At 46.7% G+C, this 23431-nt stretch overlaps 1 protein-coding gene across 1 annotated transcript in view; it reads left to right on the top strand.

Annotated features, from left to right (window-relative positions):
- The window catches only part of LOC126426617 (forkhead box protein D3-A-like), a 587591-nt gene that overhangs the window by 462070 nt on the left and 102090 nt on the right, over positions 1-23431 (top strand). The window contains exons 6-7 of the mRNA XM_050088507.1: positions 15273-15347; positions 23301-23396. Coding sequence (XP_049944464.1) covers positions 15273-15347; positions 23301-23396 — 171 coding nt within the window. The remainder of the gene's footprint in view (positions 1-15272; positions 15348-23300; positions 23397-23431) is intronic.

Here is a 23431-nt window from a genome sequence, read left to right as displayed (position 1 = left end):
TGCTTTTAAGAAGAAGTAGAAGCATTTCCTACTATCATCCTCATAAAGTTCTCCACAAAATTAATGTACAAGGGCAATCCCCTCATCTGTCAAATAGCAAAGCTAGCGTCTCCTATCTTGCTCCTGAGATGCCTTCCTCTTCATCTATATCTATTAGCCACGCAATCTTCTTTTCCTTTATATTTCTTTAATTGTGTTTCATCATGTCTCTCTACTCTTCTCCTCCCTTCACCATGAGTCTCCCTCATACTCCCTGCTGCCAGCATTCCTATCTAATATCTGTCTCTTCAATAATGTCTAATTATAACAGTACTTATGATCTAAGAATATAAACTCTGTATGTATGTATTTTTCCAGGTGTGCCTTTGTTTATTTCACTTTTTGTACTAGATGTAGTTTAACATGCCTACTGAAACGTATGAATGTAAAATAAATAGAATGCCTGGTTAGATGTAAGAGAGGGCCTGATGGCTCTAATCTTGCCAGGTTAAATAAATAAATAAATAAATAAATATAAAAGAAAGGATATACAAGATTAGAAGGACGTACACAGATGAGCCAAAACATTACGACCACTGCCCATCAGCGTCGTTGGATGTCGCCTGATGACGTTGCGGGCAAGTGACGCCGTAACAAAAGTGTGAAAGCGGACCAGACAACGGACGGGGGTTCAGTCTAGCGGAGATACGACCTGCAAACGGGGAAATCTGTTGACATAAGCGATTTTGCCAACGGGCAGATTACTATTACGCAGAGCCTGTGAACGAATGTCTCGAAAACGGCGAAGCTGGTCGAATGTTCGCGTGCTACTGTTTTGAGTGTCTACGGAAAGAGGTACAGGGTTGGGTTGGGTTGGGTTGTTTTGGGGGAAGGAGACCAGACAGCGAGGTCATCGGGCAGATTACTATTACGCAGAGCCTGTGAACGAATGTCTCGAAAACGGCGAAGCTGGTCGAATGTTCGCGTGCTACTGTCGTGAGTGTCTACGGAAAGAGGTAGAGGGTTGGGTTGGGTTGGGTTGTTTGCGGGAAGGAGACCAGACAGCGAGGTCATCGGTCTCATCGGATTAGGGAAGGATGGGGAAGAAAGTCGGCCGTGCCCTTTCAGAGGAACCATCCCGGCATTTGCCTGGATTGATTTAGAGAAATCACGGAAAACCTAAATCAGGATGGCCGGACGCGGGATTGAACCGTCGTCCTCCCGAATGCGATCCAGTGTCTAACCACTGTGCCACCACGCAGAGGTAGAAGGACAGTGAAACTACCACTACGCGATAAATGGTTGGACGTCCACGACTCTGCACAGAGCGTGGTGTTCGGAGGCTCGTCTGCTGTATAAAGTAGGACTGATGGTGATCTGAGGCATCTCTGCCGAAGGGGCGCAATGCTGGGGCACATACAAGTGTTTTGGAGCACACCGTTCATCGTACACTGTCGAACATGGATCTCCACAGCTAACCACCCCTACGTGTTCGCATGTTGACCCAACGACATCGTCAATTGCGATTGTAGTGGGCGCCGGCGGCTATGACCGAGCGGTCCTAGGCGCTTCAGTCCGGAACCGCGCTGCTGCTACGGTCGCAGATTCGAATCCTGCCTCGGGCATGGATGTGTGTGATGTCCTTAGGTTAGTTAGGTTTGAGTAGTTCGAAGTTCTAGGGGACTGATGACCTCAGATGTTAAAGTCCCATAGTGCTCAGAGCCATTTGTTTTAAGAGAAGGAAGGTACTTCGCCTTTTCTTGCTACCTTTTGCACCTTTCCTCGACCTGCTCTTACGTTGATAGTGGGCTTAAATAGAGCGTATTGTAATACCAAAGTCTACTTCATTTATTTCGTACCAGTTGACCTCTTTGATTCCCATAGTGATGATAATAATTTTTCGTGTGTTTCTACAGTTTCTCCCAGAGGTCGTAAAGGAAAGATTGACGGCGAACTGTTCGTTGGTATAAGGACCGGACACGCTAGTGTTCTTCCGTTATTTGTTCAACACCACTGAGCCAGAACTGCCCTGAGATCGGCTTACCGACCATTTCTTTCGTTTTCTGCGTATACTTTTTTTGTCTAAGAATTTTGTTACGTTGGTCGATCAATCACCACTGTATAATGACGTCATCAATGGCATCATTGACTTCACGTCTCCAGTTCCACGAGTTAATACACACACTGAACACAGAAGATACTTTGATGTGAATTTAAGTAGTTCTAAGTTCTAGGGGACTTGATGACCTCAGAAGTTAAGTCCCATAGTGCTCAGAGCCATTTCAACCATTTTTGCAGTGAGATGATTCGACCGTCGATCAGTGGAAACGTGTCGACTCTTTGGAGTGAATCACATTTTTGCTACACTGGGTCGACGGTCGTCTTCACAAACGCCGAAGTGAACGGCGGCTCGAAACGTGCAGCGCGCCACGGCGGCGGGCTGGCGGCAGAAGTACTGAGCCACGGGAGACATCCTCCTCCGCTTGCATGGGACCTGTGGCGGTAGTCGCAGACACGTCGACAGCTGCGAACCGCCTGCATCCCTTCATGTTCCACGTCTTCCCCGACGACGATGTCATCCCACAACGGAACCTCCCCATCGCACCCCCCTCAGATTTAGTTACAAGTTGGCACAGTGGATAGGGCTTGAAAAACTGAACACACATCAATCGAGAAAACAGGAAGAAGTTGTGTGGAAGTATGAAAAAAATCAGCAAAATATACAAACTGAGTAGTCCATGCACAAGATAGGCAACATCAAGGAAGCTGGGAACCCTAGAGAGCCGTGGTCCCGTGGTTAGCGTGAGCAGCTGCGCAAGAAGAGGTCCTTGCTTCGAATCTTCCCTCGAGCGAAAAGTTTTAATTTTTTTTATTTTCAGACAATTTTCAGTTCAGGCACTCACAAATAATTAACTTGCGTCTCCAAAATTCTAGGACATGTTCTGATTTGCTTGGACAGATGCAGGATTTGACGGTCTACACACGGAAAAATTTGAAAACGTTAAAAACATATGTTATGACAGAGCACAGGGAAAACTGTGCGACTGTGAAACTGTTGCATTCATTTGTTGCAGTTTATGTGACAAACTCTTTTCATCACTTTTTGGGAGTGATTATCACATCCACAAGAAAACCTAAATCGGACAAGGTAGAAGAATCTTTCTACCCATTCGCCAAGTGTACAAGTTAGGTGGGTCGACAACATATTCCTGTCATGTGACGCACATGCCGTCACCATTGTCGTATAGAATACATCAGACGTGTTTTCCTGTGGAGGGATCGGTTGACCTATGACCTCGCGATCAAATGTTTTCGGTTCCCATTGGAGAGACACGTCCTTTCGTCTACTAATCGCACGGTTTTGCAGTGCGGTCGCAAAACACAGACACTAAACTTATTACAGTGAACAGAGACGTCCGTGAACGAACGGACAGACCGTAACTTTGCGAAAATAGAGAAATTAAATTTTTCAGTCGAGGGAAGACTTGAACCGAGGAACTCTCGTTCCACAGCTGCTCACGCTAACCACGGGACCACGGCGCTCCTGAGCTCACACTGTCCTTGATGTTGCCTATCTTGCGCATGGACTACTCAGTTTGTACATTTTGCTTATTTTTTTTCATAGTTCAACACAACTTCTTCTGTTTTCTCGATTGATCTGTGTTCAGTTTTTCAAGGCCTATCTACTGTGCCAACTTGTAACTAAATGTGAGGGGGGTGGGGGGGTGGGTGGGGGGTGGATAGGGAGGTTCCCTTCTCAGCAGTATAACGGTCCCTGTTTCGAAGCCAGAACAGTGCTACAGTAGGTTGACGAGCACTATGGTCTCGCCACTTGCATGTCTCAGCGACCAAATTCGCCTGATGCAAATCCTGTGGAACGCATCTCTGTCACTATAGGACGCCACCAATGCGTACACAAATCAGCGGCCGATTATTTACGCGAATTACGTGATCTATGCGTAGACATCTAATGCCACGTATACTACGTGATCAAAAGTATCCGGACACCCCCCAAAAGATACGTTTTTCACATTAGGTGCATTGTGCTGCCACCTACTGCCAGGTACTCCATATCAGCGACCTCAGTAGTCATTAGACGTCGTGAGAGAGCAGAATGGGGCACTCCGCGGAACTCACGGACTTCGAACGTGGTCAGGTGATTCGCTGTCACTTGTGTCATACGTGTGTACGAGAGATTTCCACACTCCTAACCATCCCTAGGTCCGCTGTTTCCGATGTGATAGTGAAGTGGAAACGTGAAGGGACACGTACAGCACAAAAGCGTACAGGCCGACCTCGTCTGTTGACTGACAGAGACCGCCGACAGTTGAAGAGGGTCGTAATCTGTAATACGCAGACTCTGTCCAGACCATCAAACAGGAATTCCAAACTGCATCAGGATTCACTGCAAATACTGCGACAGTTAGGTGAGAGGTGAGAAAACTTGGATTTCGTGGTCGATCGGCTGCTCATAAGCCACACATCACGCCGGTAAATGCCAAACGACGCCTCGCTTGGTGTAAGGAGCGTAAACATTGGACGACTGAACAATGGAAAAACGTCGTGTGGAGTTACGAATCACGGTACACAATGTGGCTATCCGATGGCAGGGTGTGGGTATGGCGAATGCCCGGTGAACGTCATCTGCCAGCGTGTGTAGTGCCGACAGTAAAATTCGGAGGCGGTGGTGTTATGGTGTGATCGTGTTTTTCATGGATGGTGCTTGAACCCCTTGTTGTTTTGCGTGGCACTATCACAGCACAGGCCTACATTGATGTTTTAAGCACCCTCATGTTTCCCACTATTGAAGAGCAATCCGGGGTTGGCGATTGCGTCTTCCAACACGATCGAGCACGTGTTCATAATGTACGGCCTGTGGTGGAGTGGTTACACGACAGTAAGATCCCTGTAATGGACTGGCCTGCACAGAGTCCTGACCTGAATCCTACAGAACACCTTTGGGATGTTCTGGAACGCCGACTTCGTGCCAGGCCTCACCGCCCGACATCGACACCTCTCCCCAGTGCAGCACTCCGTGAAGAATGGGCTGCCACTCCCCAAGAAGCCTTCCAGCATCTGACTGAACGTATGCCTGCGAGAGTGGAAGCTGTCATTGAGGCGAAGGGTGGGCCAACACCATTCTGAATTCCAGCATTACTGATGGAGGGCGCTACGAACTTGTAAGTCATTTCCAGCCAGGTGTTCGGATCCTTTTGATCACATAGTGTAGCTCCACAAACCTACCAACGAACAGCCGGATCCCTGATACGCTGAATCTGTGATGTACTTAATTGCAAAGACAGACATACAGAAACTTTTAAGCAGGTAGTGATGATGTTTTAGCTTATCGGTATATGGTATAACCGAAGACTTTTACAGTAAAAAGGGCCTATCTGTTAGTTCAAAAAGATGATGACGATGATATTTGGTTTCCGGGGCGCTCAACTGCTAGGTTATCAGCCCCCGTACAAATTCCCAACCTTTGCTGAGTCCAGTGTCGCCACTTTCAGGAATGGCGATGAAATCATGAAGACAGCACAAACACCCGGCCGGTAATCGAACCCGGGACCCGTGCTCGGGAAGCGAGAACGCGATAATGCAGAAAGAAGGCGTTATAATACAGTAGTTGTAACATAACTGCTACCTGTACAAATTTGCCTTCAGAAAGTGCAGCTCCGCCGAATCTGGCTGAAAAGTGGTTGTCAACAGTAGGCTGTTGTCAACGATATGGTCTACACTATGTTTACAATCGCAATCTTTAAATTGCTGCTTATGGCCAGATAGTCTCATCTACGGCAGCCACATACTGGACTCCGTTGATGATATACACTCCTGGAAATTGAAATAAGAACACCGTGAATTCATTGTCCCAGGAAGGGGAAACTTTATTGACACATTCCTGGGGTCAGATACATCACATGATCACACTGACAGAACCACAGGCACATAGACACAGGCAACAGAGCATGCACAATGTCGGCACTAGTACAGTGTATATCCACCTTTCGCAGCAATGCAGGCTGCTATTCTCCCATGGAGACGATCGTAGAGATGCTGGATGTGGTCCTGTGGAACGGCTTGCCATGCCATTTCCACCTGGCGCCTCAGTTGGACCAGCGTTCGTGCTGGACGTGCAGACCGCGTGAGACGACGCTTCATCCAGTCCCAAACATGCTCAATGGGGGACAGATCCGGAGATCTTGCTGGCCAGGGTAGTTGACTTACACCTTCTAGAGCACGTTGGGTGGCACGGGATACATGCGGACGTGCATTGTCCTGTTGGAACAGCAAGTTCCCTTGCCGGTCTAGGAATGGTAGAACGATGGGTTCGATGACGGTTTGGATGTACCGTGCACTATTCAGTGTCCCCTCGACGATCACCAGTGGTGTACGGCCAGTGTAGGAGATGGCTCCCCACACCATGATGCCGGGTGTTGGCCCTGTGTGCCTCGGTCGTATGCAGTCCTGATTGTGGGGCTCACCTGCACGGCGCCAAACACGCATACGACCATCATTGGCACCAAGGCAGAAGCGACTCTCATCGCTGAAGACGACACGTCTCCATTCGTCCCTCCATTCACGCCTGTCGCGACACCACTGGAGGCGGGCTGCACGATGTTGGGGCGTGAGCGGAAGACGGCCTAACGGTGTGCGGGACCGTAGCCCAGCTTCATGGAGACGGTTGCGAATGGTCCTCGCCGATACCCCAGGAGCAACAGTGTCCCTAATTTGCTGGGAAGTGGCGGTGCGGTCCCCTACGGCACTGCGTAGGATCCTACGGTCTTGGCGTGCATCCGTGCGTCGCTGCGGTCCGGTCCCAGGTCGACGGGCACGTGCACCTTCCGCCGACCACTGGCGACAACATCGATGTACTGTGGAGAGCTCACGCCCCACGTGTTGAGCAATTCGGCGGTACGTCCACCCGGCCTCCCGCATGCCCACTATACGCCCTCGCTCAAAGTCCGTCAACTGCACATACGGTTCACGTCCACGCCGTCGCGGCATGCTACCAGTGTTAAAGACTGCGATGGAGCTCCGTATGCCACGGCAAACTGGCTGACACTGACGGCGGCGGTGCACAAATGCTGCGCAGCTAGCGCCATTCGACGGCCAACACCGCGGTTCCTGGTGTGTCCTCTGTGCCGTGCGTGTGATCATTGCTTGTACAGCCCTCTCGCAGTGTCCGGAGCAAGTATGGTGGGTCTGACACACCGGTGTCAATGTGTTCTTTTTTCCATTTCCAGGAGTGTATAATGTGATTGTTCAACTGCAGTAACCTAAACTGAAGTGACACGAAAGTCCAGATGTGAGGAAACAAGTATTTAACACAGTCGCAGAATTATACTCTTATACTCATCTCTAACAGTCAAACTGGCGCAATGATGATGTGGACAGTAATCATTATTTGGAAATAATACGGTCCATATTCAGATCCTGTTGTTACGGTATGCTTTAGCCATTATTAGAAGATGAACACTGTCGATGAGAATATACAGTGTGAGTCACCTAACGTTACCGCTGGATATATTTCGCAGACCACATCAAATACTGACGAACCGATTCCACAGACCGAACGTGAGGAGAGGGGCTAGTGTAATTGTTTAATACAAACCATACAAAAATGCACGGAAGTATGTTTTTTAACACAAAACTACGTTTTTTTAAATGGAACCACGTTAGTTTTGTTAGCACATCTGAACATATAAACAAATACGTAATCAGTGCCGTTTGTTGCATTGTAAAATGTTAATTACATCCGGAGATATTGTAACCTAAAGTTGACGCTTGAGTACCACTCCTCCGCTGTTCGATCGTGTGTATCGGAGAGCACCGAATTACGTAGGGATCCAAAGGGAACGGTGCTGCATCTCGGGTACAGAAGAGACTGGAACAGCACATTACGTCCGCATGCTACCACCTTTTTATTGGTCTTTTTCACTGACGCACATGCACATTATCATTATGGGTGAGGTACACGTACACACGTGCTTTCCGTTTTCAATTACGGAGTGGAATAGAGTGTGTGCCGACATGTCAGGCCAATAGATGTTCAATGTGGTGGCCATCATTTGCTGCACACAATTGCAATCTCTGGCGTAATGAATGTCGTACACGCCGCAGTACATCTGGTGTAATGTCGCCGCAGGCTGCCACAATACGTTGTTTCATATCCTCTGGTGTTGTAGGCACATCACGGTACACATTCTCCTTTAACGTACCCCACAGAAAGAAGTCCAGAGGTGTAAGATCAGGAGAACGGGCTGAGCAATTTATGCGTCCTCCACGTCCTATGAAACGCCCGTCGAACATCCTGTCAATGGTCAGCCTAGTGTTAATTGCGGAATGTGCAGGTGCACCATCACGCTGATACCACATACGTCGACGCGTTTCCAGTGGGACATTTTCGAGCAACGTTGGCAGATCATTCTGTAGAAACGCGATGTATGTTGCAGTGCTCTCCGATACACACGATCGAACAGCGGAGGAGTGGTACTCGAGCGTCAACTTTAGGTTACAGTATCTCCGTATGTAATTAACATTTTACAATGCAACAAACGGCACTGATTACGTATTTGTTTATATGTTCAGATGTGCTAACAAAACTAACGGGGTTCCATTTAAAAAAACGTAGGTTTGTGTTAAAAAACATACTTCCGTGCATTTTTGTATGGTTTGTATTAAACAATTACACTAGCCCCTCTCCTCACGTTCGGTCTGTGGAATCGGTTCGTCAGTATTTGATGTGGTTTACGAAATATATCCAGCGGCAGCGTTAGGTGACCCACCCTGTATACAAGTTCAAAGGAAGTGTTAATAACAGCTACTGAATCATTGGCCGAACTCCCGGACGCGATATCTACACTCATGCTCATAAATTAAGGGTAATTGCAGAATGTGGTGCCACACAACGTGGCACTACACAAAACTGGCGCTACTAGCACAGGCACATAGGGAACGCACACGACACAGATCTGTAAGTCCACGGTATTGGTGGTAAGTTGAGAAAACCGTCCCGAAAAACGCATGTGCTACAAAACGCCACTGTTTCCTGCTCATGTACCCCGACATCAGTATGGGATGTGATCACCGTGCACACGTACACAGGCCGCACAACGGGTTGGCATACTCTGGATCAGGTGGTGGAGCAGCTGCTGGGGTGTAGCTTCCCATTCTTGCACCAGTGCCTGTCGGAGCTCCTGAAGTGTCGTAGAGGTGTGCAGACATGCAGCTTTACGTCGACCGAGAGCATTCCAGACGTGCTCGATGGCGTGTAGGTCTGTCGAACAGGCAGGCCGCTCCATTCGCCGGATACCTTCTGTTTCGAGGTACTCCTCCACGATGGCAGCTCGGTGGGGCCGTGCGTTATCATCCGTCAGGAGGAAGGTGGGACCCACTGCATCCCAGAAAAGGCGGACATACTGGTGCAAAATGACGTCCTGATACACCTGACCTGTTACAGTTCCTCTGTCAGAGACGTGCAGGGGTGTATGTACACCAATCATAATCCCACCCCACACCATTTAACCACGACATCCATACAGGTCCCTTTCAAGGTATCTGGTTCCTGGTTCACGCCAGATGAAAACCCGTCGAGGATCACTGTTCAGACTATACCTGGACTCTTCCGTGAACATGGCCTGGGACCACTGTTTCAATGACCATGTACTGTGTTCTTGACACCAGGCTTTACGAGCTCTCCTGTGACCAGGGGTCAGTGGAATGCACCTTGCAGTTCTCCAGACGGATAAACCATGTCTGTTCAGTCGTCTGTTCCAGTGGCTGCGGTAAGGTCCCGAGCGTGGCTACCTGCAGTACTCCGTGGCCGTCTGCGGGCTCTGATGGTGAGATATCGGTCTTCTTGTCGTGTTGTACGCTGCGGACGTCCAGTACTGTAGCGCCTGGACACGTTTCCTGTCTGCTGGAATCGTTGCCATAATCTCGAGATCACACTTTGTGGCACACGGAGGGCCCGTGCTACGACCTGCTGTGTTTGACCAGCCTCCAGTCGCCCTAGAATCCTACCCCTTATAACGTCGTCAATTTTCAACACACAGTCACCATTAGCACGTCTGAAAACGTCTGCACACTTACTCGCTCCTCCGTACCCTGACATGCAACAACACACCTCAGCGTATGTGGACTGCTGTCAGCGCCACTGTGCGACGACCGCAGGTCAAATGCACCGCATGGTCATAGCCCGAGGTAATTTAAACTCGCAAACTGCCCACCAGAGCGTTGTTTCACCACATGTCAGCATAGTGCCGACATGAGACTCACGATGAACATGCAAAAAGTTGTGCTGAATAACACAAATAATGTTGAGAGGGTGGTAAATTCTAATGAATGGGGAGTTATCACGAAGGGAATCCCACAGGGTTCAATTTTGGGTCCAATGCTGTTCCTTATTCATGTGAATGACCACTCGCTTAACGTTCAGCAAGCAGAACTAGTACTTTTTGCAATTGACATGAGTGTTATAATAAATCTCATTCCAGAAAAAGCAGCTGAAGATATTGTTAAGGATGTCTTTCAAAGAAAATATACTCTCCCTTAGCCGGCCGGTGTGGCCGTGCGGTTAAAGGCGCTTCAGTCTGGAACCACGTGACCGCTAAGGTCGCAGGTTCGAATCCTGCCTCGGGCATGGATGTGTGTGATGTCCTTAGGTTAGTTAGGTTTAATTAGTTCTAAGTTCTAAGGGACTGATGCCCTCAGAAGTTAAGTCGCATAGTGCTCAGAGCCATTTGAACCATTTGAACTCTCCCTTAATTCACCATGTATCAGCATTATCCTTAATTTATGAGCATGAGTGCAGATAATATTCGCCACATTTTCTTATTTGCAATTAGTAATAAATTGTGTGTGTAGTGTTATCTGTGTCAAAGAGCACGAATGTTTTTCTAAACATTTGCCAATCGTGTAACTGAGGCGGCACTAGGGTACCAGCTAGCTATTCATCTGCCTCGTATACCTTGTATAAGGTGGAGCCTCAATGTGTGCTGTGTGTGACGCAAACGTAAACAGACATACAAATGTGCGTTTTTCTGTATTTTGTGATTTTTAAGAATTAACAGTCTCATGTCGCCACTAAATATACGGACATGGCCATGTGTATAAGGTGCATCTTAACTGTAAATGTTTTATTTCTGACAAACCTTCGTATGAAGCGCTGTAATCACGACATGGCACGAGGCTGTAACTCACGATGAACACGTTAAGTAACAAAACGTTTTTGAGGACCAGAAGATAACAGTTATATCTGCCGAAACCGGTTGTCAAACATAAAGACGAATTTATGCGATCTTTGCTATTGGAAGTTTTTATCAAGTAAAATATGCCGCTTCTTCATGTGGTGTTGATAGAGTCTCTAAAAGAATTTTGAAGTGTTGTTCTAATTTAATAAGTCAAGTCCTTAGTGATATATGTAATGCTTCGCTAACACAGGGAATTTTTGCAGACAGATTGAAATACGCAATTGTCAAACCTCTGCATAAGAAAGAGGACACAAGTGACTTAAATAACGATAGACTAACCTCATTATTGACTTCATTTTCTAAAATATTCGAAAAAGTTATGTGTTCAAGTGTAATCTCACATTTAAGTGAAAATAATTTACTGAGCATGTCACAGTTTACATTCCGGAAGGGTTACTCGACTGAGAATGCTAACTACACATTTACCCATCAAATGGTACAAGCCCTAAATAACAGTTCATCGCCAGCTGATATTTTTTGTGATCTTTCCGAGGCATTTGACTACACATTTAGCTATCAAATGGTACAAGCCCTAAATAACAATTTATCGCCAGCTGGTATTTTTTGTGATCTTTCTGAGGCATTTGACTATGTGGATCATGACACACTCGCAGAAAAACTCAGATTTTATGGAATTGAAGGCGATACACACAGCTGGTTTGAATCATACTTAACGAACAGAAAGCAAAAAGTTGTGCTGAATAACACAGATAATGTTGAGAGGGTGGTAAATTCTAGTGAATGGGGAGTTATCACGAAGGGAATCCCACAGGGTTCAATTTTGGGTCCAATGCTGTTCCTTATTCATGTGAATGACCACTCGCTTAACGTTCAGCAAGCAGAACTAGTACTTTTTGCAATTGACATGAGTGTTATAATAAATCTCATTCCAGAAAAAGCAGCTGAAGATATTGTTAAGGATGTCTTTCAAAGAATTATTAAGTGGTTCTCAGAAAATAGACTCTCCCTTAATTTTGAAGAAACTCACAATATTCAGTTCTGTAGACCGAATAGAGCATACCGACAATTGATATTTACCCAAATTTTTGGGTGTTCACATTGATGACGAACTGGAATATGAGTATTACTGAGCCTCTCAAGCAATTAAGTTCAGCTTCTTTCGCTCTTAGTAATCGCTAGTCTTGGGAATGAACAGATCAGCCTCCTAACGTACTTTGCATATTTCCACTCAATAATGCCTTATGGAATAGTTTTCTGTGGTAACTCACCACTTCGACATGAAGTATTGATTGCACAAATGAGAGCAGTGAGAATAATTTGGGGTGTTCACCCTGGGACGTCATGTAGGCAACTATTCAAGGAGTTAGGTATTTTAACTGCACCATAAGAGTACATATAGGCTATTCGCTAATGAAATTCGTTACACATAATCCATCTCAATTCGCGAAGAACAGTGATGTTCATACGTACAACACTAGAGGGAAAAATGAGCTTTCCTAGCCGTTATTGAAGCTGTCAGTTGCTCAAAAAGGAGTACATTGTTCAGCAACAAAAGTCTTTGATCATTTGCCCAACAAAATAAAGTGTCTGGCAGGTAGAAGACCAAGTTTTAAATCTAGCTTAGAATCATTTCTTTCAGACAACTCATTCTATTCCATGGACGAGTTTCAGAACTGGTAAAAAAAAATTGAACCTCTAAATGTAGTTGCATGTGTAGAACTAAAAGTTTCAGTAATATTAGTTTAGTTTAATTTAGTTATGTTATGTTCCATAGATCATTTTCACGATTATTTTCTCGATATGATGTGGAACAAGTCAGATTACAAGATGTACATACACACATGAATAGTGCTAATATTAATATTTCTGAAATTTTTAGTTCTACACATGCAACTACATTTAGAGATACAATTTCTTTTTACCAGTTCTGAAACAGAAACTCGTCCATAGAATAGAAGGAAATGTCCAAAAGAAATGATTTTAAGCCAGATTTAAAACTTGGTCTGCTACCTGCGAGACACTTTATGTTGTTTGGCAAAAGATCAAAGATTTTTGTTTGCTGAACAATGTACTCCTTTTTGAGCAACTGACAGCTTCAATAACAGATATGAAAGGTAATTTTTTCCTCTAGCGTTGTGATATTAGCACTATTCATTTGTGTATACAGGGTGTTGCAAAAAGGTACGGCCAAGCTTTCAGGAAACATACCTCACACACAAAGAAAGAAAATATGTTATGTGGACATGTGTCCGGAAACGCTTACTTTCCATGTTAGAGCACATTTTATTACTTCTCTTGAAATCACATTACTCATGGACTGGAAACACACAGCAACAGAACGTACCAGCGTGACTTCAAACAGTTTGTTACAGGAAATGTTCAAAATGTCCTCCGTTAGCGAGGATACGTGCATCCACCCTCCGTCGCACGGAATCCCTGATGCGCTGATGCAGCCCTGGAGAATGGCGTATTGTATCACAGCCGTCCGCAATACGAGCACGAAGAGTCTCTACATTTGGTACCGGGGTTGCGTAGACGAGAGCTTTCAAATGCCCCCATAAATGAAAGTCAAGAGGGTTGAGGTCAGGAGAGCGTGGAGGCCACGGAATTGGTCCGCCTCTATCAATCTATCGGTCACCGAATCTGTTGTTGAGAAGCGTACGAACACTTCGACTGAAATGTGCAGACGCTCCATCGTGCATGAACCACATGTTGTGTCGTATTTGTAAGGGCACACATTCTAGCAGCACAGGTAGAGTATCTCGTATGAAATTATGATAACGTGCTGCATTGAGCGTAGGTGGAAGAACATGGGGCCCAATCGAGACATCACCAACAATGCCTGCCCAAACGTTCACAGAAAATCTGTGTTGATGACGTGATTGCACAATTGCGTGGGGATTCTCGTCAGCCCACACATGTCGATTGTGAAAATTACAATTTGATCACGTCGGAATGAAGTCCGTAAAGAGAACATTTGCACTGAAATGAGGATTGACACATTGTCGGATGAACCATTCGCAGAAGTGTACCCGTGGAGGCCAATCAGCTGCTGATAGTGCCTGCACACGCTGTACATGGTACGGAAACAACTGGTTCTCCCGTAGCACTCTCCATACAGTGACGTGGTCAACGTTACCTTGCACAGCAGCAACTTCTCATATTAGGGTTATCGTCAACTGCACGACGAATTGCCTCGTCCATTGCAGGTGTCCTCGTCGTTCTAGGTCTTCCCTAGTCGCGAGTCATAGGCTGGAGTGTTTCGTACTCCCTAAGACGCCGATCGATTGCTTCGGACGTCTTCCTGTCGGGACACCTTCGTTCTGGAAATCTGTCTCGATACAAACCTACTGCGCCACGGCTATTGCCCCGTGCTAATCCGTACATCAAATGGGCATCTGCCAACTCCGCATTTGTAAACATTGCACTGACTGCAAAACCACGTTCGTGATGAACACTAACCTGTTGATGCTACGTACTGATGTGCTCGATGCTAGTACTGTAGAGCAATGAGTCGCATGTCAACACAAGCACCGAAGTCAACATTACCTTCCTCCAATTGGGCCAACTGGCGGTGAATCGAGGAAGTACAGCACATACTGACGAAACTAAAATGAGCTCTAACATGGAAATTAGGCGTTTACGGACACATGTCCACGTAACATATTTTCTTTATTTGTGTGTGAGGAATGTTTCCTGAAAGTTTGGCCGTACTTTTTGTAACGCCCTGTATATATCTTGTAATCTGACTTGTTCCACATCATATCGATAAAATAATCGTGAAAATTATATGCAGAACATGACATGACTAAACTAAACTAGTTTCATTAGGAAATTCAATCAGTTACTACGCGTAACTTGACAATATTAAAAGGCTCGTGAAAGCACGAATGTCCGCTTGTAAAGTAAGCTGTCGAGAGCATTAAAATATTCGTAACACATGATACAGATCACCGTATCTCTCTCACCCGGCAACGTCAGTTTTCCACAGCAACTGGTCGTGTTTTAAAAGTGTGTGTGTGACAGGAATGTGGTCTATCTTACCTGTGTTATGTGTGTGTCTGTCTCTACTGTTCGCAGGTCGCCATCTTTCTTCCCCTTCCTGTCCTCACCGCCACAGCTCCAGAGGAACTTCCAGACGTCCTCACACCTGAGGTAAGCCAGCACTCCGAATCACTCGCAAGTAAACACCCACAACAACAACACAAACAACAACACTAACCAAACTTTTATAGGGTGGTCCCTACTAACTGCCGCCAAACATGTTCTCCCTGCTGTTTCGGTAGGTATTGAGGGGGAATACATCTCTTATAGGACGGAAGAAGAAAGAGGAGTGGATTTAGAAGAAATAGTACACTCATGCTCATAAATTAAGGATAATTGTAGAATGTGGTGCCACTACACAAAACTGGTTGTTGGTTGGTTGTTTTGGGGAAGGAGACCAGACAGCGTGGTCATCGGTCTCAGCGGATTAGGGAAGGATGGGGAAGGAAGTCGGCCGTGCCCTTTGAGAGGAACCATCCCGGCATTTGCCTGGAGCGATCTAGGGAAATCACGGGAAACCTAAATCAGGATGGCCGAATGCGGGATTGAACCGTCGTCCTCCCGAATGCGAGTCCAGTGTGCTAACCACTGCGCCGCCTCGCTCGGTCACAAAACTGGCGGTAATAGCATAGCTACATATTTATTTATTTATTGCCAAATTATAGGCGTGTTACCTAATGTTTAAAACAGGTCGTACATCTTACAATTTTTGTCTTTCATCTTTTTACAGTTTTCTTCTCTTTTGTTTTATCTACAGAGTTTACAAAGAATGATACTTTTCAAAATAACAATAACTAAAGGTTGATTTTTTTTTAGGTACATAGACATAGGGAACACACACGACACTGATCTGTAAGTCTACAGCATTGGTGATAAGTTGTGAAAACCGTCCCGAAACACATGCGCTACAAAACGCCACTGCTTCCTGCGCATGTACCCCGACTCTACAGGGTGAGTCACCTAACGTTACCGCTGGATATATTTCGTAAACCACATCAAATACTGACGAACCGATTCCACAGACCGAACGTGAGGAGAGGGGCTAGTGTAATTGTTTAATACAAACCATACAAAAATGCACGGAAGTATGTTTTTTAACACAAACTAACGTTTTTTTAAATGGAACCACGTTAGGTTTGTTAGCACATCTGAACATATAAACAAATACGTAATCAGTGCCGTATGTTGCATTGTAAAATGTTAATTACATCCGGAGATATTGTAACCTTAAGTTGACGCTTGAGTACCACTCCTCCGCTGTTCGATCGTGTGTATCGGAGAGCACCGAATTACGTAGCGATCCAAAGGGAAGGTACAGAAGAGACTGGAACAGCACATTACGTCCACATGCTAACACCTTTTTATTGGTCTTTTTCACTGACGCACATGTACATTACCATGAGGGGTGAGGTACACGTACACACGTGGTTTCCGCTTTCAATTACGGAGTGGAATAGAGTGTGTCCCGACATGTCAGGCCAATAGATGTTCAATGTGGTGGCCATCATTTGCTGCACACAATTGCAATCTCTGGCGTAACGAATGTCGTACACGCGGCAGTACATCTGGTGTAATGTCGCCGCAGGCTGCCACAATACGTTGTTTCATATCCTCTGGGGTTGTAGGCACATCACGGTACACATTCTCCTTTAACGTAACCCATAGAAAGAAGTCTAGAGGTGTAAGATCAGGAGAACGGGCTGGCCAATTTATGTGTCCTCCACGTCCTATGAAACGCCCGTCGAACATCCTGTCAAGGGTCAGCCTAGTGTTAATCGCGGAATGTCCAGGTGCACCATCATGCTGATACCACATACGTCGACGCGTTTCCAGTGGGACATTTTCGAGCAACGTTGGCAGATCATTCTGTAGAAACGCGATGTATGTTGCAGTGCTCTCCGATACACACGATCGAACAGCGGAGGAGTGGTACTCGAGCGTCAACTTTAGGTTACAGTATCTCCGTATGTAATTAACATTTTACAATGCAACAAACGGCACTGATTACGTATTTGTTTATATGTTCAGATGTGCTAACAAAACTAACGGGGTTCCATTTAAAAAAACCTAAGTTTGTGTTAAAAAACATACTTCCGTGCATTTTTGTATGGTTTGTATTAACCGATTACACTAGCCCCTCTCCTCACGTTCGGTCTGTGGAATCGTTTCGTCAGTATTTGATGTGGTTTACGAAATATATCCAGCGGTAACGTTAGGTGACTCACCCTGCATATGGGATATGATCACCGTGCACACGTACATAGGCCGCACAACGGGTTGTCATACTCTGGATCAGGTGGTCGAGCAGCTGCTGGGGTACAGCCTCCCATTCTTGCACCAGTGCCTGTCGGAGCTCCCGAAGTGTCGTAGGGGTTTGAAGATGTGCAGCGATACGTCGACCGAGAGCATCCCAGACGTGCTCGATGGGGTTAAGGTCTGGAGAACAGGCAGGCCACTCCATTGGCCTGGTATCTTCTGTTGCAAGGTACTCCTACACGATGGCAGCTCGGTGGGGCCGTGTGTTATCATCCGTCAGGAGGAAGGTAGGACCCACTGTCACCCCAGAAAAGGCGGACATACTGGTGCAAAATCTCGTCCCGATACACCTGACCTTTTACAGTTCCTCTGTCAAAGACATGCAAGGGTTTACGTGCACCAATCATAATCCCACCCCACACCACCAAACCACGACCTCCATACAGGTCCCTTTCAAGGACATTAAGGGGTTGGTATCTGGTTCCTGGTTCACGCCAGAGGAAAACCCGGCGAGAATCACTGTTCAGATTATACCTGGACTCGTCCGTGAACATAACCTGGGACCACTGTTCCAATGACCATGTACTGTGTTCTTGACACCGGGCTTTACGGGCTCTCCTGTGACCAGGGGTCAGTGGAATGCACCTTGCAGCTCTCCGGGCGAATAAACCGTGTCTGTCCAGTCGTCTGTAGACTGTGTGTCTGGAGACATCTGTTCCAGTGGCTGCGGTAAGGTCCCGAGCGAGGCTACCTGCAGTACTCCGTGGCCGTCTGCGGGCACTGATGGTGAGATATCGGTCTCCTTGTGGTGTTGTACACTGCGGACGTCCCGTACTGTCGCGCCTGGACACGTTTCCTGTCTGCTGGAATCGTTGCCACAATCTCGAGATCACACTTTGTGGCACACGGAGAGCCCGTGCTATGACCTGCTGTGTTTGGCCAGCCTCCAGTGTTCTACCATATTCAATATGTGTTCTTTGAGCCATTTCCAACACACAGCCACCATTAGCACGTCTGAAAACGTCTGCACTCTTACTCGCTGCACCGTACTCTGACATGCACCAACACATCTCTACGTATGTGGACTGCTGCCAGCGCCACCGTGCGACGACCGCAGGTCAAATGCACCGCATGGTCATACCCCGAGATGATCTAAACCCGCAAACCGCCCACCAGACCGTTGTTTCATCATGTATCCTTAATTTATGAGTATGACTGTAGTTCCAGTACTGGAATCAGAATTTAAAGGAGCTCTCCAGGACTTAAGTTCAAATAACGCAGAAAAGATACTATCAGAATTTTTAAAATCATTGGCGGAAGTAGAAACAAAACGACTATTCACGTTTGTGTGAAGAATGTTTGAGTCTGGCGATGTACCATTTGACTTTCGGTAAAATATGATCCACACAATTCCGGAGACGGCAACAGCTGACAAGTGCGAGAATTATCGCACAATCAGCTTAACAGCTAATGCATCCAAGCTGGTGACAAGAATGATATGCAGAAGAATGGAAAAGAAAATTGAGGATACGTTAGATGACGATCAGTTTGGCTTCAGAAAAGGTTAAGACACCAGAGAGGCAAATCTGACATTGCGGTTGATAATGGAAGCAAGCCAAAAAGACAATCAAGACACGTTCATAGGACTTGTCGACCTGGAAAAACCGTTCGACAATATAAAATGGTGCAAGATGTTCGAGATTCTGAGAAAAATAGGGGTAAGCTATAGGGAGAGATAGGTAATTACTATATGTACAATGGTGAAGAGGGGAAGTAGTAAGAGTGGACGACCGAGGACGAAGTGCTCGCATTAAAAGGGGTGTAAGACAGGGCTGTAGTCTTTCGCCCCTACTGCTCAATCAGTACATCGAAAAAGTTATGTCGGGAACAAAAGAAAGCTTTAGCAGTGGAATTAAAATTCAAGGTGAAAGGATATCAATGATACGATATGCTGATGACGTTCCTATCCTGAGTGAAAGTGAAGAAGAATTACATGATCTGCTGAGTGGAATGAGTACAGAGCATGGATTGAGAGTAAATCGAAGAAAGACGAAAGTAATGAGAAGCAGCAGAAATGAGAACAGCGAGAAGCTTGCCATCAGGGTTGACGGTCAGGAAGTAGATGAAGTTAAGGAATCCTGCTACTTAGGCAGTAAAATGACCAATGACGGACGGAGCAAGGAGCACATCAAAAGCAGACTAGCAGTGGCAAAAAGGGCATTCGTGGGCAAGAGAAGTCTACTGGTATCAAACATAGGCCTTAATTTGAGGAATAAATGATGAAAATGGCTCTGAGCACTATGGGACTTAACTTCTGAGGTCATCAGTCCCCTAGAACTTAGAACTACTTATGCCTAACTAACCTAAGGACACCACACACATCCATGCCCGAGGCAGGATTCGAACCTACGACCGTAGAGGTTGCACGGTTCCAGACTGTAGCGCCTAGAACCGCTCGGCCACTCCAGCCGACTTTGAGGAAGAAATTTCTGAGAACGTACGTCTGCAGTACAGAACTGTATGGTAGTGAAACATGGACTTTGGGAAAACTGGAAAAGAAGAGAACAGAAGAACTTGAGATGTGTTCCTACAAACGAATGTTGAAAATTAGGTGGATTGATAAGGTAACGAATGAGGAGGTTCCAAGCAGAATTGGAGAGGAAAGAAGTATGTGTAACACACTGACAGGGAGAACACGACGAATGTTGAAAATTAACTGGATTGATAACATAAGGAATGAGGAGGTTCCAAGCAGAATCGGAAAGGAAAGAAGTATGTGTAACACACTGACAGGGAGAACACGACGAATGTTGAAAATTAGGTGGATTGATAAGGTTAGGAATGAGGAAGTTCCAAGCAGAATCGGAGAGGAAAGAAGTATGTGTAATACACTGACAGGGAGAACACGACGAATGTTGAAAATTAGGTGGATTGATAACATAAGGAATGAGGAGGTTCCAAGCAGAATCGGAGAGGAAAGAAGTATGTGTAACACACTGACAGGGAGAACACGACGAATGTTGAAAATTAGGTGGATTGATAAGGTTAGGAATGAGGAAGTTCCAAGCAGAATCGGAGAGGAAAGAAGTATGTGTTACACACTGACAAGGAGAAGGGACAGGATTACAGGACATCTGTTACGACATCGATGGATCAGAATGAAACATCTCGCAGCGCAACTGGACATTCCAGAATGAGATTTTCACTTTGCAGCGGAGTGTGCGCTAATATGAAACTTCCTGTCAGATTAAAACTGTGTGCCGGACCGAGACTCGAACTCGGGACCTTTGCCTTTCGCGGGCAGGTGCTCTACCATCTGAGCTACCCATGCACGACTCACGCCCCGTCCTCACAGCTTTAATTCCGCCAGTACCTCGTCTCCTACCTTCCAAACTTTACAGAAGCTCTCCTGCGAACCTTGAACTAGCACTCCTGAAAGAAAGGATATTGCGGAGACATGGCTTAACCACAGCCTGGGGGATGTTTCCAGAATGAGATTTTCACTCTGCAGCGGTGTGTAGGGCACTTGTCCGCGAAAGGCAAAGGTCCCGACTTCGAGTCTCGGTCCGGCACACAGTTTTAATCTGCCAGGAAGTTTCACAACTGGACATCTCTGATTATAGTGCTGATACACTCGTCGACCAGATTGGGGTACTCAAAGATATATGCCTGCTGGATTGCTGGCTGCCAAAACGGAAGACCATCAACATCAACGAAGGACAGTCTGTGCTTATGGTTACGAGGTTGATCGTGACAATTTTTTGTCGAACATCGTCACGGGAGGTGAAACACGTGTTCATCACATCGAACCGGAAACAAAACGGGAGTCCACAGAGTGGCGCCACACCAAAGAAAAAGTTCAAATATGCGCCCTTGGCCAGTGAAGTCGTGGCGAGTGTCTTCTGGGACTCTGAATGGGTTATTCTGTTCGATGTCCTGCCACATGGCGCAACAAGTGTATTGTGCTACCCTCAGCAAACTGAAGAAACCGCGCCACGCGGAGTGGCCGCGCGGTTTGAGGCGTCATGTCACGGATTGCGTGGCCCCTCCCACTGGAGTTTCGAGTTCTCCCTCATGCATGGCTGTGTGCGTTGTTCTTAGCATAAGTTAGTTTAAGTAGAGTGTATGTCTATGGACCAATGACCTAAGCAGTTTGGTACCTTAGGAATTCAGACACATTTGAACATTTTTTTTGAAGAAACTGCTACAGGTTGTTCGTTGTTCTCAAAAATGTAAACGAACTACGTCTTCTCCATGACAACACAAGGCCTCGCACAAGTCTGCCCACACAGGAGGAGCTGACAAAACTTCATTGGACTCATCCACCCTACAGCCTGGATCTCGCACCTTCCAACTTCCACCTGTTTGGCCCAGTGAAGGATGGACTCCGCGGGAAGCAGTACATGGATGATGCGGGGGTTATTGATGCAGCAAGACGTTGGCTCCAAGTAGGGTGGTATGATGGCCCTCGCAGTAAGGTGGTGTCAGGCCTTCGCATTGAATGGAGATTATATTGAAAAACTCCGCCCCAATAGCTGAAGGTTCAGCGGGACGGACTGCCGTCCTAAGGGGCCCGGGTTAGATTCCTGGCTGGATTGGGGATTTTCTCCGCTCAGGGATTGGGTGTTGGGTTGTCTTCATCATCATTTCATCCCCATCCGGCGCGTAGGTCACCCAATGTGGCGTCGAATGTAATGAGACCTGCACCGTGACAGCCAGACCTGCCCCGTAAGGGGCCTCCCAGCCAAAGACGCCAAACGCTCATTTCCATTTTTTCCATACTGAAAAAAACAGGGTTTCGTAGCCAAATGTGTGGGACGTTTTTGGGAAAAAATTGTGTTGCTGTAGTTATTGGATGCCACTCGTATTGTCCACCGTTGGCAGACATCACGTGCAACGTCTTGTGAATAGGGTGGCTGCTAGCTGAAACAGCCTTGTAAATTAGCAATGTTGGTCATCTACACCGGATTGTTGCATATTGTAATTACGTTGCAGCAATGTTGCCGGCAACAATATTACGGCGACATATTGTCCGGCCTCACTGCAGTGATAACACTGGTTCCCGTCAGTGACCGAAGTGCTGTCGGGCTTGCCTACTGCTTGGATGGGTGACCGTCCAGACTGCCGAGCGCTGTTGGCAAGCGGGGTAGACTCAGTCATTGTGGGGCCACTTGACTGAGAAGTCTCGACTCTGGTCACGAAAAAGTACATCGGTAGGGAGAGCAACATGCTGACCTCACGCCCCTCCATATCTGGGTCTAGTAACGCCTATAGGCTGAGGATGGCACGGTGGTCGGTCGGTACCGTATGGGTCTTCCGAGACCAGTTCAGGCGAGTTTAGTTCTGTTTTACTGTCCCAGTGTACTGTGCGTGTAAATGCACCTTTGGCAAATGCGTGTGGACCAGGATTGTGAGAAGCAAAGGGAGGAGGCATAAAGTATGGGCAGAAGTTTAAAAAAAATGGTTCAAATGACTCTGAGCACTATGGGACCTAACATCGATGGTCATCAGTCCCCTAGAACTTAGAACTACTTAAACCTAACTAACCTAAGGACAGCACAAAACACCCAGCCATCACGAGGCAGAGAAAATCCCTGACCCTGCTGGGAATCGAACCCGGGAACCCGGGCGTGGGAAGCGAGAACGCTACAGCACGACCACGAGATGCAGGCTGGGAAGAAGTCTCTTCATTCAACTGCAGTGCTGTTGCATGTTTTCAGAGTTTAGGTAATGCTTGCAGAGTTCCAGCGTCGCAGCCTAAGTTTCTTAGTCACTGACGCCATTTCTGATCTGATTGTCCATTTTCAGCGAGGCGAGCCCTGGAGGCGGCAGCAGCGGCGGCGGCACTGGAGGCGGCGTGAGCAGCTCCGGCGGGGGCGGCAGCCCTCCCCCACACGGCGACAGGTAAGCTGAGCAATTGAGCGTTCTTACCAGCAAAA

The sequence above is a fragment of the Schistocerca serialis genome, chromosome 11 (genome assembly GCF_023864345.2).
Source record: "Schistocerca serialis cubense isolate TAMUIC-IGC-003099 chromosome 11, iqSchSeri2.2, whole genome shotgun sequence".
Lineage (NCBI taxonomy): Eukaryota > Metazoa > Arthropoda > Insecta > Orthoptera > Acrididae > Schistocerca > Schistocerca serialis.
The sequence above is the reverse complement of the archived record's forward strand: the minus strand, read 5'-3'. Positions and strand labels throughout refer to the sequence as shown.